The sequence below is a fragment of the Schistocerca serialis genome, chromosome 6, assembly GCF_023864345.2.
Source record: "Schistocerca serialis cubense isolate TAMUIC-IGC-003099 chromosome 6, iqSchSeri2.2, whole genome shotgun sequence".
NCBI classification, from domain to species: Eukaryota; Metazoa; Arthropoda; class Insecta; order Orthoptera; family Acrididae; genus Schistocerca; species Schistocerca serialis.
In genome coordinates, this window is record NC_064643.1 from 445,763,942 (window position 1) to 445,782,437 (window position 18,496).

At 42.3% G+C, this 18,496-nt stretch overlaps 1 protein-coding gene across 1 annotated transcript in view; it reads left to right on the forward strand.

Moving 5' to 3' along the window:
* LOC126484169 (COBW domain-containing protein 1-like) overlaps positions 1-18,496 on the forward strand; it is a 519,558-nt gene that overhangs the window by 259,230 nt on the left and 241,832 nt on the right. The window contains exon 6 of the mRNA XM_050107575.1: positions 12,516-12,595. Within this exon, the coding sequence (XP_049963532.1) occupies positions 12,516-12,595 (80 nt within the window). The remainder of the gene's footprint in view (positions 1-12,515; positions 12,596-18,496) is intronic.

Genomic DNA, 18,496 nt, shown 5'->3' on the forward strand with positions numbered 1-18,496 from the left:
TGCCACATTTCTGCATATTAGTGTGAAATAAGAATCCTAACTTTGTTTGGCGGCTCGTGAAAAGAGGAATACAGTAATTTAAAGACTAGAGTGTAATTCCTCCATTTTCGTCATTTGGCAAGCTTTAAACAAATTCCGTTTACTCAACACCTCTACCAACTCATTTATTGTCCTATATGTGGTCGGTAGCGTTGGTGTATTACGCTGGTGAGAGACAGTACTCTGCAGGCGGAGAATCACGTAAGAACTTCTGTGTCAAAAGTGAGACTGAACCTGTGTTAATCCTGGATGTAAGGATGATTATACCAAAGAAAAGCAGATGGGATAGAACGTGTGAACCCACTGACTGGATGATCGTATCATACCGAATGGCCTCAAATGATGCCCAAAAGTCATAGCCCGCTTACTGAAGACTATTTCTAAAAAGTACGAAAATTAAGCTCTACTGTGCATGTCGACCTCCACTCCAGTGTGCAACAGAGGAACGATGGTCTTCGAAAGCGCTATTTGACAGGTTGTACCCTGGACTACACGAATCACATGTAGACATTGTGTTGCGAAACAAATGCTGTGCAAAAGAATAACGCAAAAATTCACTGCTCCATCCTTTCGACTAAGGTGGAAGTGCTCCTAACAAGAAATTCATCTAGTAACATCCAATTCGGCAGGGTGTCATTTTTCGGGCCGGCGGGGGTGGGCGTGCGGTTCTAGGCGCTACAGTCTGGAACCGCAGGACCGCTACGGTCACAGGTTCGAATCCTGCCTCGGGCATGGATGTGTGTGGTGTCCTTAGGTTAGTTTGGTTTAAGTAGTTCTAAGTTCTAGGGGACTAATGACCTCAGAAGTTAAGTCCCATAGTGCTCAGAGCCATTTGTCATTTTTCGGCTCCAGACCACTCACCAGAGGTAACTATAATTTCAAGTACAATCAAACTGGCTGCACAGTTCACCAAGAGACTGCATGAACCTCGCCGTAGCCTTGAGATTAAAGAGTTTAGATAGGTTTCGATCGCACATTCCTTACCCGATAGCCAGCTGATCGCTACAAATTAAATTCCATTGTTATCGAGAAAAAAAATACTGAAAAGTCCATAGCCGTCTTTTAATAGTTAAAAAATGTGTTTGTTTCCGTTTTCCTTCTAGTGTGCTGGTGTTACCTGAGTCGTTTGTTTTCCATTGTAGGGTACTGGATTCCACCCAGAATGTGGGTGTGAGCAATTCATTAAGCGAGTTGATAGTCGACGGAAAGCATTTATCTCGTTGCCTTTCTCCGAGCATACAATTCTGAAAATTTCGCTTTGGAAATTAGTCGCGTGATGTGCCAAGTACGTAGCTTACATACGAAAAGCGCCGCTCGAAATGAATGTTTACAGTCTTCATAAATCGTTGTAGCTGTTGTTGTTTGGAACTGAGACGTGATAAAACGTCAGAATTCATAAACTTTTGAGTTACAAAGTCAGTTATTTTGTTGTTTATTTCGAACAGTCTCTCATTCATGCAAGTTCTCTTTTCATCTGTCAATTAATACACGTGTTGTTTCACGTTGTGTGGATAATTATTAACACTTGTGCTTTCATGTATTTTCCAATATATTATAGAAGACTATAATGATCCAAAAAAAAGAGGAAGAGGAAAAAGAAAAATGCTGCTCGAGATGTTTTGAGAGTGGAAACTGGTGCCACGGTGTAACATAACCACATTAGCACCTAAACAGTGCATATGACAACTTCTTGTATAGCTCATCAGCCATCCATTTCTGGAGGAATTACACTCTAGTCTTTAAATTACTGTATTCCTCTTTTCACGAGCCGCCAAACAAAGTTAAAAGGAAAATAGTCCAGGCTCGTGCCATTATTAATCAAAAATTTTGTCACTGTGCCATGAACTGTATCCGCGTTATTATACTTGCTAACGTGACTTAGATCGCAGTGTATATGCATACTCCCTCTCGATATTTTCTTCTCTACATAGACTCACTCTCGTTGTCTGTCCAAACAGAGCCCTTCCGTGAAATTTGCAAGTAGCCGACTGCAACATATGGCATATTAGCCTAGCAGCGGCGTAAGGGAATCACTTTGGCGCGTTAAGCAGCTGCATACTAAACTCCCCTCTTATGGTAACGCCATTGTGACTCCCGCTAAGCTGTCACCCAATTCGTCACTAATGCCATCTGCGGGAGGCGTGTTCCTGCAATTACCGACTAATTGGATAGGACTGTACATGACTTATGTCAGTAGAGGATGGCATACGGTTCCACTCTGCCTTCTAGTACTATCGCACGTATTCTTTAACAAGGTCGCCAGATGGAGAAGGCCTACTGTACGCGGCCGCAGAGGTAAGGAGAGGAGTGAGATGCATATTTCACCAACCTTTAGTTGCAAGTAAACTCATTTCAACTTCGCCCTGTCTGTTGGTAATATTGCCAAGTCGTTCCAGTGAATATAGACCAAATAATAGACAATGGAAAATAATTTGGATGCAGAGAAGTTTGGTTTTGGAAGAAATGCAAACTCGAGAGATACACTAAAACTCGTGATAAATTTGGCAGAGAGATTGACTAAAATGAGGAGACGTACGCAAGTGTTTTATAGACCTGGAAAAACATTTTACAATGTGGCTCATGTTAAGCCTACAACTATAATGAGGGAAAACAAAGTGAAGTAGAAAAGCAGGCGAGTTATAAACACATTATATTTAAATAAAAGAAGCAGCAGGGAAAGAGAAAGTACCAACACGACTAAATGACGAAAAGAAATAGTACAGAGCTGTTGCCTGTCTCCTACTCTTTGAGAATGTAATTGAACTGTACCCACTAGAGCCGGCCGGAGTGGCCGAGCGGTTCTAGGCGCTTCAGTCAGGAACCGCGCGACCGTTACGGCCGCAGGTTCGAATCCTGCCTCGGGCATGGATGTGTGTGATGTCCTTAGGTTAGTTAGGTTTAAGTAGTTCTAAGTTCTAGGGGATTGATGACCTCAGAAGTTAAGTGCCATAGTGCTTCGAGCCATTTGATTTTGTACCTACTAGATGATAAAGGGATAAAAATGGGGAGGACAAATATATAGTGTTTAAAGTTTGCAGACGACATGGTCCGTGTGGAAATGGATAAAGAAGTCTCAGGGGAAATAGGAAGGTTCATTGAAGCCAAAGGAGAGAATATGGAATGAAATGAAAGTCAATACAAAGAAAGCAAAAGTAATGGCACTACGAGGAAATAAAGACATAAATGTAATGGTAAATGAGCAAATGTTAGATAATGTGCTGCACAGTGTTTAATACCTAGCTGTACAGAAATTAAAATCACGATAGTATTAGTGAACGTGGCGCCTTGTACAAAAAAAAGTATAGAGTTCTGCAGCAATATGGATAAACATTTTTGTGTTCTTCTGTATGATGCTGAAAAGTGGACACTGAGCAAGCAAGATAGAGATACACTGGAGGCTTTTGAAATGTGCATGGGGCAAAGAATGGAAAAAAGTAGGGTTGATGGATAGCGTGAAAAACGACGAGCTACTAAGAACAGTGGGAAGGCAGAGACCATTTCTTACTGAAATAAAGGGAAGGAAAAGGAATTCGGTAGGAACTATATTGAGAAAAAGTAGAGACTTACAAAAACAGATTCGAATGGCGTGCCCGAGCACGGGGTCCCGCGTTCGATTCCTGGCAGGGTCAGGGATTTTCAGTTGCCTCAAGATGACTGGGTGTGTGTGTTGTCCTCATCATTTCTTCATCATTCATGAAAATGGCGAGATTGGACTGAGCAAAGGTTGGGGCTTTGTAAGGGCGCTGATAACCGCACAGTTGAGCGCCCAACAGACCAAACATCGTCATCGTCATCATCATCCAATGGTGTGTGGAGAGGAAGATGGGGCGAAGAAGAAAGAGATTTGAGAGCTTGGACGATTTTCTGGATAGCAGCACATACTGTAGCGTAAAGAAGGAAGCCATAAATATAGACGCTAGTGATCTGTTAATACAGCAGGAAACATAAAACTGTTGAATAGACCTACATATAATTGGTCCGATACCTTAAAAGTAAATTATTCGAACATATGTGAATTTTGAGCAAAGAACCAGAAATAGACAATGAGTTTCTTTCTCTGCATAATATCCCACGAATTTACTTTTTAGTTTGCTGCGGTCTTTGGCATAGTAATGTGAATAGATTTTCGACTCGTGTCCTTGACGCTTCCATTCCTGATGCTGAAAGGGGTTTTATTTTCAGTCGATAAAGTGGGCCATACAAGCATAAAATTTCAGAATACTCTGTCGATAAATTTATTCGAGAGAGAGAGAGAGAGAGAGAGAGAGAGAGAGAGAGAGAGAGAGAGAGAGAGAGAGAGAGAGAGAACCATCTACTGGTACCACTATTACAACCATAGATGTTTCCGAGTGTGACAGTAACAAGTGATAAATGTGAGAACCCCAAACAACTTGCCGAAATCAGTTCTCTGCAAAAGCATTTTAAATTCATTCTGTCGTATTGTGGAACTAATTTCGGCCATCACTTACCAGGCTGCAGAGCGAAGACAGGCACAGACAGACTCTACGCCAGAAAACATCACCACTTCATTTCCCAGAAGTCTTAGACGAAAATCATCCTTTATTTCCTGTCAAGTTAATTATTAGTGATGCATGCACAACATTTCAACACCAAGCACTAACATTTCAAGTTCACGCCTTGCGCTGTCACAATTTCAGTGTGATGCTTGTACGAGCTCAGTCCCTCGTGAGAAGAACTATGTGCATTAAATTAGTTTTAAATAGAATTAGAAAGGAAGCGAGAATTAACTTACGTCAGTTTAGAAGTGAGCATGTCTCGTCGGTCTCTAGACTGAGTATTTCGATTAAGGACTTCAGGACTCTACAAACAATGCTTGAAATTCCGCATGTGGTGACCATCTGTTATCAAAGATGCGTATCTTCCCAGTGTATGAATTAATTGGGCTTCATAGATTAATCGAAATTGCGAGGGTAGATGAAAGGAAATGTCCCACAGTTGTCATTAACTTTCGCTCCAATTTCACTGAAGAAATTGCTTAAGGATTTGGAAAATGCTGTGGCAGGAGACCAGAGACGACTGTCTTTCTCGCTCCAAAACTTCAGTCGTTGAAGAGAGAAGGAAAATTGGTTTGGGCGAAGCTTCATTAAGAACGATGAAACACGGGTTTGTGTGTTCACTCCAGCGGCCAAAGAGGAACTCCATGATGTGGAAACATCCTTGTTCGCCGCCGCTAAGCAATTATAAGTTAATCTCTCTGCAGTCGATGCGATGGCGTTTGTATTTTGAGAGTCAAGCACCAATTATCAGTAAAGTCCACCGCAGACTCTTGCAATATCACGTGCAGCCATTAAGCAGAAACAACTGGGATAATAATCTGAAGCCTGAGAATTCTGACGGACATTCTCTGATCCAAATCATTTAAACAAAGAAAAGCTTATATCGAAAAGAATGTATGAGCCTTCGTATGGCTGTATCGCCTCTTAAAACATAGTACGATAGTTACATATTTTTGAACCGATGGTATATTTTGAAGAACTGTTTAACCTATCGACTCGGCAGTATAAGTACCAGAATACGTCCAGTTATTGTATAGTCAAATTAAAAATTCAGAACATTATTAATGACACATGTTTCACTTATTGTAGAATAGAAACATTGATTAGCATGCCTTTCGGATTCAAGGAAGTGGTGGAGCTATAATTATTAAAAAAACGAAATTGTTTGCTTCTGATTCATTTATAACAGAAAAATTTTATTGGTGAATTGAGATGCAATAAAATACAAAAAATCACTATAAGACGCGGTTTTGCAGACATGACCTGCAAAGACATTTCAGAAATAGGCCGGAAAGGTAATATTAAATTTGTCATAAGGAATTTGATAGCTGCGAACTACAGTGAACAATAGGGGTAACCAGGCGAGGCGATTCCCTTGAGTGGCGTCAGCATTCCTAAACCTTGCTTTGGCTTCCATCTTTGAGAGACGTGCTCTGTGAAGTACAGGACGAACAATGTGCTCTTAGTAGACTGGCATTGCATACTACATATTGGTTCGTTCACTCGGTTCTTGTGCGAGTCATCAAAATGACGTGCCTGCTTCTCTCTTTCTGAGACCTCATGGTCCCACGTGGGACAGTACTGAGATCCTTGCGTCATCCCAGACATGCGGGTCTGCAGCAGTTTTACTATTGTCTTGCTCTGGTCTCGTTATGCGACAGTGTAAAGCGCTGTCTAGGGAAGTCATAGATTTCATTGTGAAAACTCGTAATGATCTCTGTTCTAGTGTGCAATCCTAAATTGTTTTAGCACATTCCATAGGTGGTTAACGTGACAGCTCTCTGGTAATACAGAAGACAACATTGTGAACGCTTCAGCGAAATCTACTTCTGCGTAAAGGTGAGCCAACGCTACTGTGATATCTGCGGTTTGATGTTACGCAACTGTTTGTTGCAACGTATACTCATATTTTTTACCCAACAATAGGGACAGACAGCTGACCGTCGCCAAGATGTCTAATCATGGATTACGTAGATCCCGTAGTTTAGAGGCCAGTGGCCTCCCAGATGTATTCCATCGAGTTCAGATCAGGCGAATTTGGTGGAGACATCAATTAAGACATCAACGTGAGTTAACTGTCATGTCTCTCAAAGCACTGTAACACAATTCTAACCTTTTGATACGGACAGTTATCCTGCTGTAAGGCGCCACCACCATCTATGAAGACACAAGCATGAAGGGGTGGAGGTGCTCCGCGACAGTAGTCACGTAGTTCACAGCTGTCACAGGATTCGTGGAAGCCCAGGTGAATGTCCTGCTCCCAGCAGGCCTTGTTCGTAGCGTGGTGGATGTTCGAAGAGCCGTTTGTGTGGACGACTGCGTAACCAGACGCGACCAACAATCTGGTGTAACAAGAAACATGATTTCTCGGACCAGGCGACACTTTTCCATTGATGTAATGTTCAACTAGATGATGCCATGCCCACCCTACTGGTAACTGTCGATTTCCTAGGGACGGAGTAGATAACACTTGCGAGTGTACTTCCATATGTCGTCAACCATGTGTCTACAACCTGTGCTCGTACATCCACTATCGTAATTCGTAATAACACAGGCACTGCAATTTCATATTTATCCGCCGACACCGATCAAGCGACTTCCAAGTAAAATATACTTATATGACCTGCAGCCGTCTAGAACGAAATTAGAATTATATTAATACCTTCAGCTGCTAACGGGCGTTGATATGTGCAGGGAGGAGACCCTTCAAGAGGGATCATTGCTGATAAAATTATATTAAATAATTTTTCCATTCATAATGTACGGCCGTAGCCAGCTTGGGCATACTGTGGTGGAAGGTGCTGGGTGGAAGACCGTGGTCGGCACCTTCCTGCCACGTCCTCCTCGGTCAGGCTCTAGTCCCACGGGTTGGTTGCGCTGACGAGGGTACGCTACTAGCAAGGCGCGTTGGCGGAATCAACCCTCCAATCAAAGACTAGTCGTGTGATCACGTGGGGACGCGGCTGGGAGCGGCGAGAGCGGCTCTCGAACAGCCCTGCGCTCTCTTTGTTTCAGACCTCGGCCCCGAGTAGTCGCTCCTCTAGCCTCTGCCTCTCTCCTCAAACCTCCTGATGAACAGACGGCAACTCTTCTTGGTGCTGCTCAGCCCTACGTAGGCACCCACGTACAGGTATAAACTGGGTCCATTCCAACTTCATTACTTTTCATTTTACCACGCCCACCGCTCCTGACCTCTATCCTGACGAACAGATATATATCAACGGGGACAGGTGAAAATGTGTACCCCGACCGGGACTTGAACCAGGGATCTCCTGCTTACATGGCAGACGCTCTGTCCATCTGAGCCACCGAGGGCACAGAGGATAGCGCGACTGCAGGCACTATCTCGCGCACGCCTCCCGCGAGATCCACATTCCCACCTTGTATGTCCACACACTACATTTGTAGTGCCCCACCCCAACACACTAAATACTCGTGGAAGACATTCTTACCAAGTCCCGTAAGAGTTCGGGGAATATGTGTGCATCCGCACAGAAGAAGAAGGTCATGGTCGGTATTGCCAGAACTATATACTTATAGGTGTCTGGCGGCCGCTCGGGATTAGCGGGTAATCCGGGTTCAAGTCCCGCTCCAGCAAAAAATTCTCACTGTCGCCATTCCATTATACAGGTAATGGTTTTCTATATTCGCAACTACGGATACATTTTTTGTACTTACTTTGCTGTTGAGCCCTATGTTCAACAGTGCACAATGAATGGTATGCTTCGAAATATTATTGCCTACATCTGAAGTGTACTCTTTCGTCAGAGCTAGAGAGCCTGCATAGAAAGAGAGGGAGGCCAATGATGATGTCAACGCTGATTGGCTGAGAGCTTAGGACGCCGCGTTTTTAACTTTTCTATGTTTACTGTGGTTGGAGTAGTGTGCGCGGTGCTGTTGTGGGGTTATTTTAATGCTTCCAATGCTGTATCATGGGATATTTTCACGTAGAAATACAAGAAGTCTTGTTGCTCTTCTACATGTCCTTTGTCGGTTCATTTTATATAATTTAACATTGGTAAAAGAATTGTGTTGTAACTGGAATCTTTGGCGGGATGCTGCACCATATTTTTCACACGAAGTTTCGTTGTTGAGGAGGGGTTTAATGAATGTAAGTAATATGACTTACGAAATTTTAAGGATAATAAAGAGCACTTCCAGTTAGTTCCTCTATTGACTGTAAAAATTGCAGCAAAGGTAGGTTCAAGTCGGTAATATTTCCAATACATGAAGAAAGATGCAAATGTTGGGCAGTTGAAATGAACCTGTAGGACGGGAATCGTAAATGCGAAGTGTACGTATTTTGTACTGTTATATGGCATTAGTAATGTGTAATCAATAATATTTCGTTGTAACCTCGGTTGTTGCAAGTCTATTCAGTGCTGCAGTGAACAATTTGTAAAATGCTAGCAGAAAAAGCAATAGAAAAGCCACATATTTTCTACCAAACAGTTATCGCACGATGACTGTAGCAGTTGTTATTTAAGTTATTCCTTTAGTGCGTAACACATTATGTCTCATAAGTAATGAATAGCCATATAGGAATGATATGCGCTCTAGTAATGTACCAAATAACAAACGAGATGTGGTGCTTTGGTGTCACTTATCAGGTTGATGTAATTTATAGCCGTTGGGCGACTGCATTTCACGTTGCTACGCTACCTAATTCTACATCCCGTGCGCGGTCTGGAGAAAACATCACGGCCACCCGAGTATTGGACGCTCTGTATACGTAAAAAGGATCGACAAAAATATGGAAACACCAAAAACACAGCAACTTTACCGTGCCTGATACGACATAGGAAACCTGTTGGCGTTCAAAACAGCTTCCACTCGTCTCGGAATGGATAAACACGGCTCCTCCACGGTCTTCAGGGGAATCTTGTACCATTCTTCTTGCAAAATAGTGGCAACTTCAAGTAACAATCATGCAAGTGGATAGAGATAACGCACCCTTCTATCCAGAGTAGACCACAGAGGCTCAATAATATTGAGATCTGGTGGCAGTTGGCCAGGAAAGATGCGACAATTCATCTTCGTAGTCATAGAATCAGTCCTTGACGATGCGAAATATGTGGATATGGGCCCTATCGTACTGGAACACAGCGTCGCCACTGGGGAACGAACGTTATACCATAAGATGGATCTAATCAGTCAAAATAATCAGTCACATAATCTTTGACACTAATGCGACATTGTAGAACAGGCTCATAGAATACCACGATATGGATGCCCAAATCATCACCAAACCCCCGCCATGTTTCAACTGGGACATAAAATATGTCAGAAATTGGAGAAAATATGAAATAAGACTCATCCCACCATGACTTTTTTCCATTGCTGCATGTACAGGTTTTATGGCTTCATCACCTCATTTTCCTGTGACGGACATTTGCATCACTGAGGAGTGGTTATTGAAACCAACCTCGCCCATCAACTCGCTGTTTATAGGTCTCCCTTCGTGTTGGGTTCGCGAATGCAGCTGTCGTCCTCTCATTTTCGTCACAATACTCTTCAATGACCGCCTGACAGCGACACTGAGCACGTACTTTCGCCGACGTTGTGACTTAGCGGACAATGTTTCTCCACATTACCTGTATCCAGTATAAATTCTTCGGCAGGGTGCCTCTTGAAACACCCAAACACGTCGGCTTTCGTCGCTACGGTAGCACCCATCATACGAGCACCAACAGTTTTACCATTTTAGAATTCACTTAGCTCCGATATAACGCATTCACAACTACACAGAACATTGTTCTGCCCACGACTAACACTTGCAACGTATTGAGGACATTGCACAGGTGCTATTCGTGGCCAAGATACAACATTGCAACCTGCAGGCATACTAGTATCTGCATTTATGTTCGAACAAGCGTTTCTCGCGAAGTTTTCATATTTTTGTCCAAACTCTGTAGGTTCTCTAGTCAGATCTGTCACAGATCGCTGCTCATCCCGCTTCACAGAGAGAGCAGGCCTCTGACCACCATGTTCTGTTATCAGACATGGAGATCTGGCACAGTGTCGCCTACTCGTGGTTTCACCACCCTTCAACCACTTTCCATAGTTGCTCACGACAGTAACACGGGAAGAGCCGGCCAGCACCACTGTTTCCGAGATCTTTGTTCCCAGGCGTCGGGCCATAAAAATCTGCTCTTTGTCAGAGCCGCTTCTGTTAGTAGTTTCCCTATTTGCGGCGCGTTTCGGTGCTGGAATGATACCTCATCTGTCTGTGATCCACTCGTACACTCTTCGTACCGCGTCACGTGCCCTCAACGCAACCAGCTAGTATTCATTCTCACCGTGGATAGTGGTCATAATATTCTGCCTCATCAGTGTATACGACGGTTATGATTATGATGCGACTGAACTGATATATAATGGTAGTATTGTAGAAGCAATACTCAGGTCCTGCAACTTAGGCGACGGTCATTTCCTTCGTTTGTTAATTGGCATATTTATTTCGATTAGTTTTGCTTTTTCTTAAGTCATATAAAATCTGTTATATTTAGGAAAAATACCTATTATGAAACATTCTGATAGATTAAAACAATGTACCGGACCGAGACACGTGTTCTAGGCTTTTGCCTTTCCCGGGCAAGTACTCTACCGACTGCGCTACACAAGCACGACTCACGACCCGTCCTCACAGCTTCACTTTCGCCAGTGACCCGTCCTCACAGCTTCACTTTCGCCAGTGACCCGTCCTCACAGCTTCACTTTCGCCAGTACGTCATCTTCTACCCTCCAAACTTCACAGAATTTATCTGCGGAATTTGCGAGATTAGCACACGTAGAAGAAAGGATGTTGCGGAGACATGACAGGAGAACTTCTGTGAAGTTTGGAAAGTAGGAGATGAGGTACTGGCGGGAGTAAAGCTGTGAGGACGGGTCGTGAACCGTGCTTGGATACACCAGTCGGTAGAGCACTTGTTCGCGAGAGGCAAACATCCCGAATACGAGTCTCGCTCCGGCACACATTTTTAATCTACCAGGAAGTTTCATATCAGCGCACATGCCGCTGCAGAGTGAAAATTTCATCCTGGTATACCTATTATGTTTTTTGAACTAAATTTGTGACCTTACTATCCAACCATAAGCTCTACAAATAAACGCAATTCATTTCTTGGTATTAATATCTTCTTCATTACATTTCAAGTATATTACAGGTGTTTCAGTATAGCCAGTCAGAAATACAGTATTTTTACTTTCGGTTTGAGTTCCACAGTAGAATTCATAAGAAATGATAGCAGTCCAAACGAGATGAGCAAACAATTACCATCAAGAATCAGGCCTTCCGTGGTCGTGCATTTCAGAGCAATGCCGAGGTTATTCCTATAATAGGAACGTGCCGATTTGTGGGCGATCATTATCTAATCAAGTTAAGTGCTCCGCCTCGAATGAACTCTTCTTTCACAGTGGGAAGCAGACTGCCACAGACTTGTGCATTACACCTTTTTAAGTGTCGGAAGTAAACTCCAGTTTTGAGTGTAACTTGGAGAATTTTTAAATTGGGTGTGTATTTTATAATTACGAGCTATTGACTAAGGTAGGCCACGCTTAATTCTAGCTATGGGGATGACTGACGAAACTACGCATTGCACACCACTATTAAAAATAAATAAGTAAATAAATGTAAGAATAAAAAATACCCACATCAACACCTCTACGAATTCTATATCTCCTCTTTACCACTAGTGAAACTATTGTCATGTGACACATACAGATAATATTTTCGCTTTCTCATTAATAAGCGTATCATTAGCTTTTCCACGCGGTTATACGAGGTATAATTTAAGTATGTTGAACTCGTAGTTTTTAAGTGCAGTTGCATGAGTAGGAGTAAAAAATAATTTGTTCATTAATATTAACGCTGATCACGTATCCATATTTTGTTAACTGACTCGTTTTACATCATATCGACACAATAGTATTAGTAATCTGTGTCTGCATTTGTTGCAGCAACTACGTCAGAAAGATGGCGGCGCCTCCAGCGGTGATCACTCGTCCGCTTCAAAGCCGGATCTCAACGAAGCTGTCAGGTGAGGACCAAATTGGGAGACCGCTCCCTTTATCATTTTTACCTCTTAGTCCAATATTGGCGTCATCTGTCGGAAAACTATACAGGCTCGTTGTTTCTTCCTATCGACAATATAGACTGATATCATACTTCATAGAAATTGAGTTATTACGTGGAGAACACATTATTGGTGTTTTTATGATACTCCTAGCAAAAGAAATTGTAAGTTCTCACACATCGTCGTCATAGGGGTCAGTGCAGAGCGAGTACTAGCTTATTCAATTAGATATGTATAACGGCTGTTGCTTCCTCGGTCGAACCTTCCTTGAACTCGTTTATTGGGATAGGAGCGAACGTAAATTAGAATGGCGAATCGTGATTTGAACCAGAATTGTCAGGTGTTCCGGATGCGCCACTTTTAAAGCCCACCGTCGCATTCTCTCTAAAACTACATATGTTAACGGAATATTATGAATACCCACCTTTGCCACGCAAAACAGTTCAGATAGTTGTGACGTTGGATATACTAGCATTTGATACATTGTAGAAGGTGTTATGCAAATGACCAAACGCTGATTACAGTACTGCCGTCACCAACCGAGGTGGTTAGCACAATGAACTCGCATTCGGATGGACGACGTTTCAAATCCCCGTCCGGCCATCCAGATTTAGGCATTCCGTGATTTCTCTAAATCGATCGGGCAAATGCCGGGATGGTACTTTTGAAAGGTCACGGCTGATTTCCTTGCCCATCTTTGAAATACGAGGGTCGTCCACAAAGTAAGTTCCGTTTCTATTTCTATCCACGGCAGCTCTACGATCGCAGTTCCGAGCATGCGCGGCAATTTCTCTGACTCAAGGATAAGACATGTACGCTATTTCAGATAGCTGCTGCCGACGTGTGCTTTGTAGTGCTTCTTTATAATGTCAGCAATAATTGAAAATGCCCCCGCGTATGAAATCAGATCTGTCATTCGTTTTATAATGCAAAGAAAGTTAAACCAAAGGAAATTCATCGGCAAATATGTGTGGTTTACGGACAAAATGGTTCAGTGGTTAGAAGATTGATCAGACTGTTCAATGAATGACGTGATCAAGTGCATGATGAAGAACGAAGTAGACGCCCGGCTGTGGTTACTGATGAACTGGTTCACACAATTGAAGAGAAGATTAAGCACAAGCGTAAGTTTACACTTAGTGCCCTTGCTATGGAAGTTCTGCAAATTTCACGATCACTAATTCATGAAATTGTTACTGAAAAACTGAAATTTCGAAAACTTTGCTCACTTTGGGTACCTAAAATTCTTACTGAACAACACAAAAAACAACGGATGAACAGTGCACTTCAGTTTTTGACACGCTACTATGCAGAGGGCGATGGTTTTCTTTCTCGGACAGTCACGGGGGGATGAAACTTGGGCATCGTACGACACCCCTGAAACAAATTGGTAATCAGTGGAATGGAGGCACACTTCGTCCCCAACGAAGGTTAAGCCTAAGCAAATCTTGACACCTCGAAAAGTCAGATGCACGGTTTTTTTGGGCAGAAGAGGCATTTTGCTGATTGATTTCTTACCACGAGGCCAAACAATCAATGCACAAGGTTACTGCGAGACCATTAAGAAATTGCTCCGCGCAATACAGAACAAGCGCCGAGAATTACTGTCAAAAGGTGATGTTTTTTTCCACGAAAACGTCCGACCTCTCACGATGAATGTGCCCAAACAACTCTTACGGGTATTTCACTGGGACCCGTTTGATCATCCTTCGTACAGCCCGAACCTCGCTCCTAGCGACTTTCATCTCTTCTTACACCTTAAATCTGTCCTTGGTGGTCAACACTTCAACGATGATGACGAACTGAAAGAACATATTATCACATGGTTGAATACACAGGCGGCAACCTTCTATGAAGAAGGCATACAAAAACTTGTACCACGCTATGACATGTGCCTACAGAATTTCGGAAGTTATGTAGAAAAGGTGGTTTAAGAGTTGTAGAATTTTTTGCAATAAATATTTCTGTATCTGTTCGCGTTTGTTTTATACAACCAAACGGAACTTACTTTGTGGACGTACCTCGTATACCAACCTTGTGCTGTGTCTCTAATGACCTCGATGTCGGCGGGACTTCAAACTTCAATCTTCCTTCCTTCCATACTATTATTATAGATTTCAAGAGAACGGTTTACGAAGTCTAAGCTTTTGGTAGACAAGCTTGAACCACGTGACTGTTCCACAAATTAAATAACCTTATTTTGAACTTGGGGAGTGGACAGTTGCCCTGCTTGATAAATGTAATCCAGTGGAGAGGACAACAGTTTCAGTTGGGCTACCAGTGCTCTGAAATAAAACGTCTATGAGGCTTTCGTGCTGCTTTCTGTAAAACCGGTGGTATATATCAGGGAGGTCGATGGGACTGTAATTCTGCCAGAAGCGGCAAAGGAGCTGAAGGAGCTGTTGAACACAGTGGATAGTGAAATTTCCCCAGATTAAAACTGTATGCCAGACCGAGACTCGAACTTGGGACATTTGCCTTTCGCGAGCAAGTACTCTACCAACTGAGCTACTGAGCTACCCAAGCACGACTCACAACCCGTCCTCACAGCTTTACTTCCATGAGCACCTCATCTCCTACCTTCCTAACTTCGCAGAAACTCTCATGTGAAACTTGCGAGACTAGTACTCCTGGAAGACGGAAACTGCGGACGGACTTAGCCACAAAGAAGGGTATGTTTCCAGAATGAAATTTTCACTCAGCAGCGGAATGCGCGCTGATACGAAAGGCAAAGGTCTCGAGGTCGAGTCTCGGTCTGAGACACAATTTTAATCTGCCATGAAGTTTCATATCAGCGCACACTCCGCAGCATAGCGAAAATCTCATTCTGAAACATTCCCCAGGCTGTGGCTAAGCCATGTCTCTGCGATACCCTTTCTTCCTGTATTGCTAGTCTTGCATGTTTCGCAGGAGAGCTTTTGTGAAGTTTGGAATATAGTGATCAGTTACTGGCGGAAGTAAAGCTGTGATTGAGGGTCGTGAGTTGTGCTTGGGCAGCTCAGTTAGTAGAGCACTTGCTTCCGAAAGGCATAGGTTCCGAATTCGAGTCTCAGACCGGAGAATCAATATTGTATTGAAAAGAGGTTATGAAATGAATACCAACAAAAATATAAGAGATGATTGAAAAGTTTCGTTTTGATGGCGTTACTGCAGCCTATATGCAATGTGGCGCGACTTCGAACGTGCATAATGGGTGAATCACCTAAAACTTTTACCGCAAATATTGCGGAGATGAAAAGTGCTATTGACGTACGGTTTTCACAGAATGGTCTGGTAGTCAGAGCTCGTATTGTTAGCCAATCAACAGATTGTAATAATACTTCGAAAGTTTATTTCTCGTAGAAACATACACTTTTTTAAATGGAACATTGCCTATTGAGAAATCGGTTGGAAACTTTCCTCATGTCAGCACGTTGTAGGTGTCGCCACAGGCGCCAACCTTGTGTGAATGCTCTGAAAAGCTAATCATTTGCATATCACATCATCTTCTTCCTGTCGGTTAAATTTCGCGTCTGTAGCACGTGATCTTCGTGGTGTAGCAATTTTAATGTACAGTAGCGTATTTTAGACTCGTAAACTCTGGCAGTAAAACCTAAAGGGTACTTCCCGTTGACCTACAATCAATAAATGTGCTAAGAAGCAAGGTTTCTCTCCACAACTAAAAGAAGAATATAGGAAAATTTTTAATTTATAATTATATCACTCGATTTTTTTAGCAATTGTGATCAGACTGACAGAGCGTCCGTCCGACTGTTAAGCCCCGTTTTTCTCAGGAAGGGGTGACGTATCAGGTTGAAATGTTACAGAATGACCTCTGTAACCCTTTGGAGGTGTAAAAATGCTAAAGCTCTACGTTAGTGTAGTCAAAAAATGCGGCGATTCATGTACCATATTCTGATACTCTCTAACTTACTCATTTAAACATATAGGATACTTTCCCTTAACGGAAAATCATTAAATTTGGCAAGAAGTAAGGTTTCATAGTACAAGTAAAGGACAAAATCAGAGAATTGTTAATTCATAATTATTCCAAACGAAAAAAAGATTTTGTCTCTTTTTATCCGGCTTCAGAATTCGAGTATCTTATCGATAGCAGCCAAAAATAGTCGAGATCCTCGATTCGCGGAAATGTATGTAGTATACATAATGAAATTGGTACGAAATCGTCAGTGCGCGAGTTCTACTCACATCTGACCAATTTTTGTACAAGGTATAGTTTTTGCGTCTATATTTTGACGATAGAATACTTTTCATTTCGTTCAGCAGATGAATTAACGCTGAGGAATGTTTGGACATACGTCGTTGTAAAGTGTTACCCGTGGATTTGTATGTATCATAGAAGCGTCAAGCATTGTACGCAAAAAGTTAATCAATGTGAGCAGTCATTCCAGACGAAACGTGAGTAATTTGCCGCGTAAGTAATCATATCAATTACGACTGCACGAGTGATTGCGTGATGCATTCTGCTAATAACAGAATTCTTGTGACTTACGCGGCGTTATGTACGAGACACTGTATGGGTCGAAGCGGCGGTGATGGATTTGTCAGCATGACAGATGAACTGTGTACGATCTGAGTGCGACAGCACAAGGAATTCGTAGAATGTACCTATATGGCGCATGTGATCAATCTCAGCGTTCCATTATCAAGGGGACAGACAAAATTATTGACTTGCAATGAAAAGTTCTGTCGAAGGACTCGTTTTGTAACATCCTGAACGAGAGCAAATTTTTGCCTTCCGTGAAAAGCTTTATCGCATCGTTGTAATACGTGCGAGCATAAAAGACCTTTACAGATCCCGGCGCGATGTCCTGCAATAAAGCACAACCTTCGTTATTGACTGCGTCTATTGTACCGCGGACGGCACGTTATAGCGGATCAATAAGCGAACACTTTTCCGAAACACTGCTTCCCCTTTGGCGACTTCATTTCTACCGACAATAGCCGCAGCACTGCGTCGCTGAGAACGAATGTAAATTTTTTTCGCCGCGTTGCCAGTGACTCCCACTTTATTCGACGAGCTGCCGAGCACTTTTTTCCTGCTGTTTCTCATTTGGAATAACAGCCTTTATTTCGCCACAGCATGACGTTTTGTTTTCATCTTTGCTGCGATACAATGCTATTGTTTCTGCTCGCTTCTCGCGAGTATTTGTCTTTTGCATGGTTTACCCTTATTTCTCTCATCTCTCGTTTACGAGACCTATTTTTACGGACGCGTTCTATGTATTGTAACGTATTTATAACCGCCTATAAGGCTATCAATTACCATTACACTTGGCCGTGATTTTTCAGCTGTTTGAGGTTTACTCAGTTCCCGCCAAGTTAAAATTTTATTGTAAATAGGATCTCTCGTATTTGCCTTGCAGAAGCGGAAAGAAGAACTGAGAAATTGAATTGTTTAGTAATTGTGGGAACTGCACAAATGGACGATGTGTAAAGTCCTATTTTATCAGGCTAAGTGTAATATTCGCTGATTAACAGCTGTGTCTTAAATATTTCATTTAATTATGTCTCCAGTCAGAATATTCCACAGAACCATCAGTAAATGCAGGTCTTTACCTGAACCCTGTGTGAATCGCAGTGAAGCACAAGACTTTAGCACATTAATAATAATAATAATAATAATAATAATGTTATTGTTGCGTTATTCTGGATTTTCAAAGTTAAAGCTCTTTAGTTTACTGATTTTTTTTCTTTTATAAATTTATGGATGTTTTACGGCCTGTTCTAAGTCTGTTATCGACACATATGACTCACTCATGAAAAAATAACGTACCAGCTATACTTTTCTTTGTTTTTCCAATTCTCTTATTTCTTTGTTTTGTTTTCTTCTCTGCTTTCAGCAGGATTTCCCCATCTTCCATA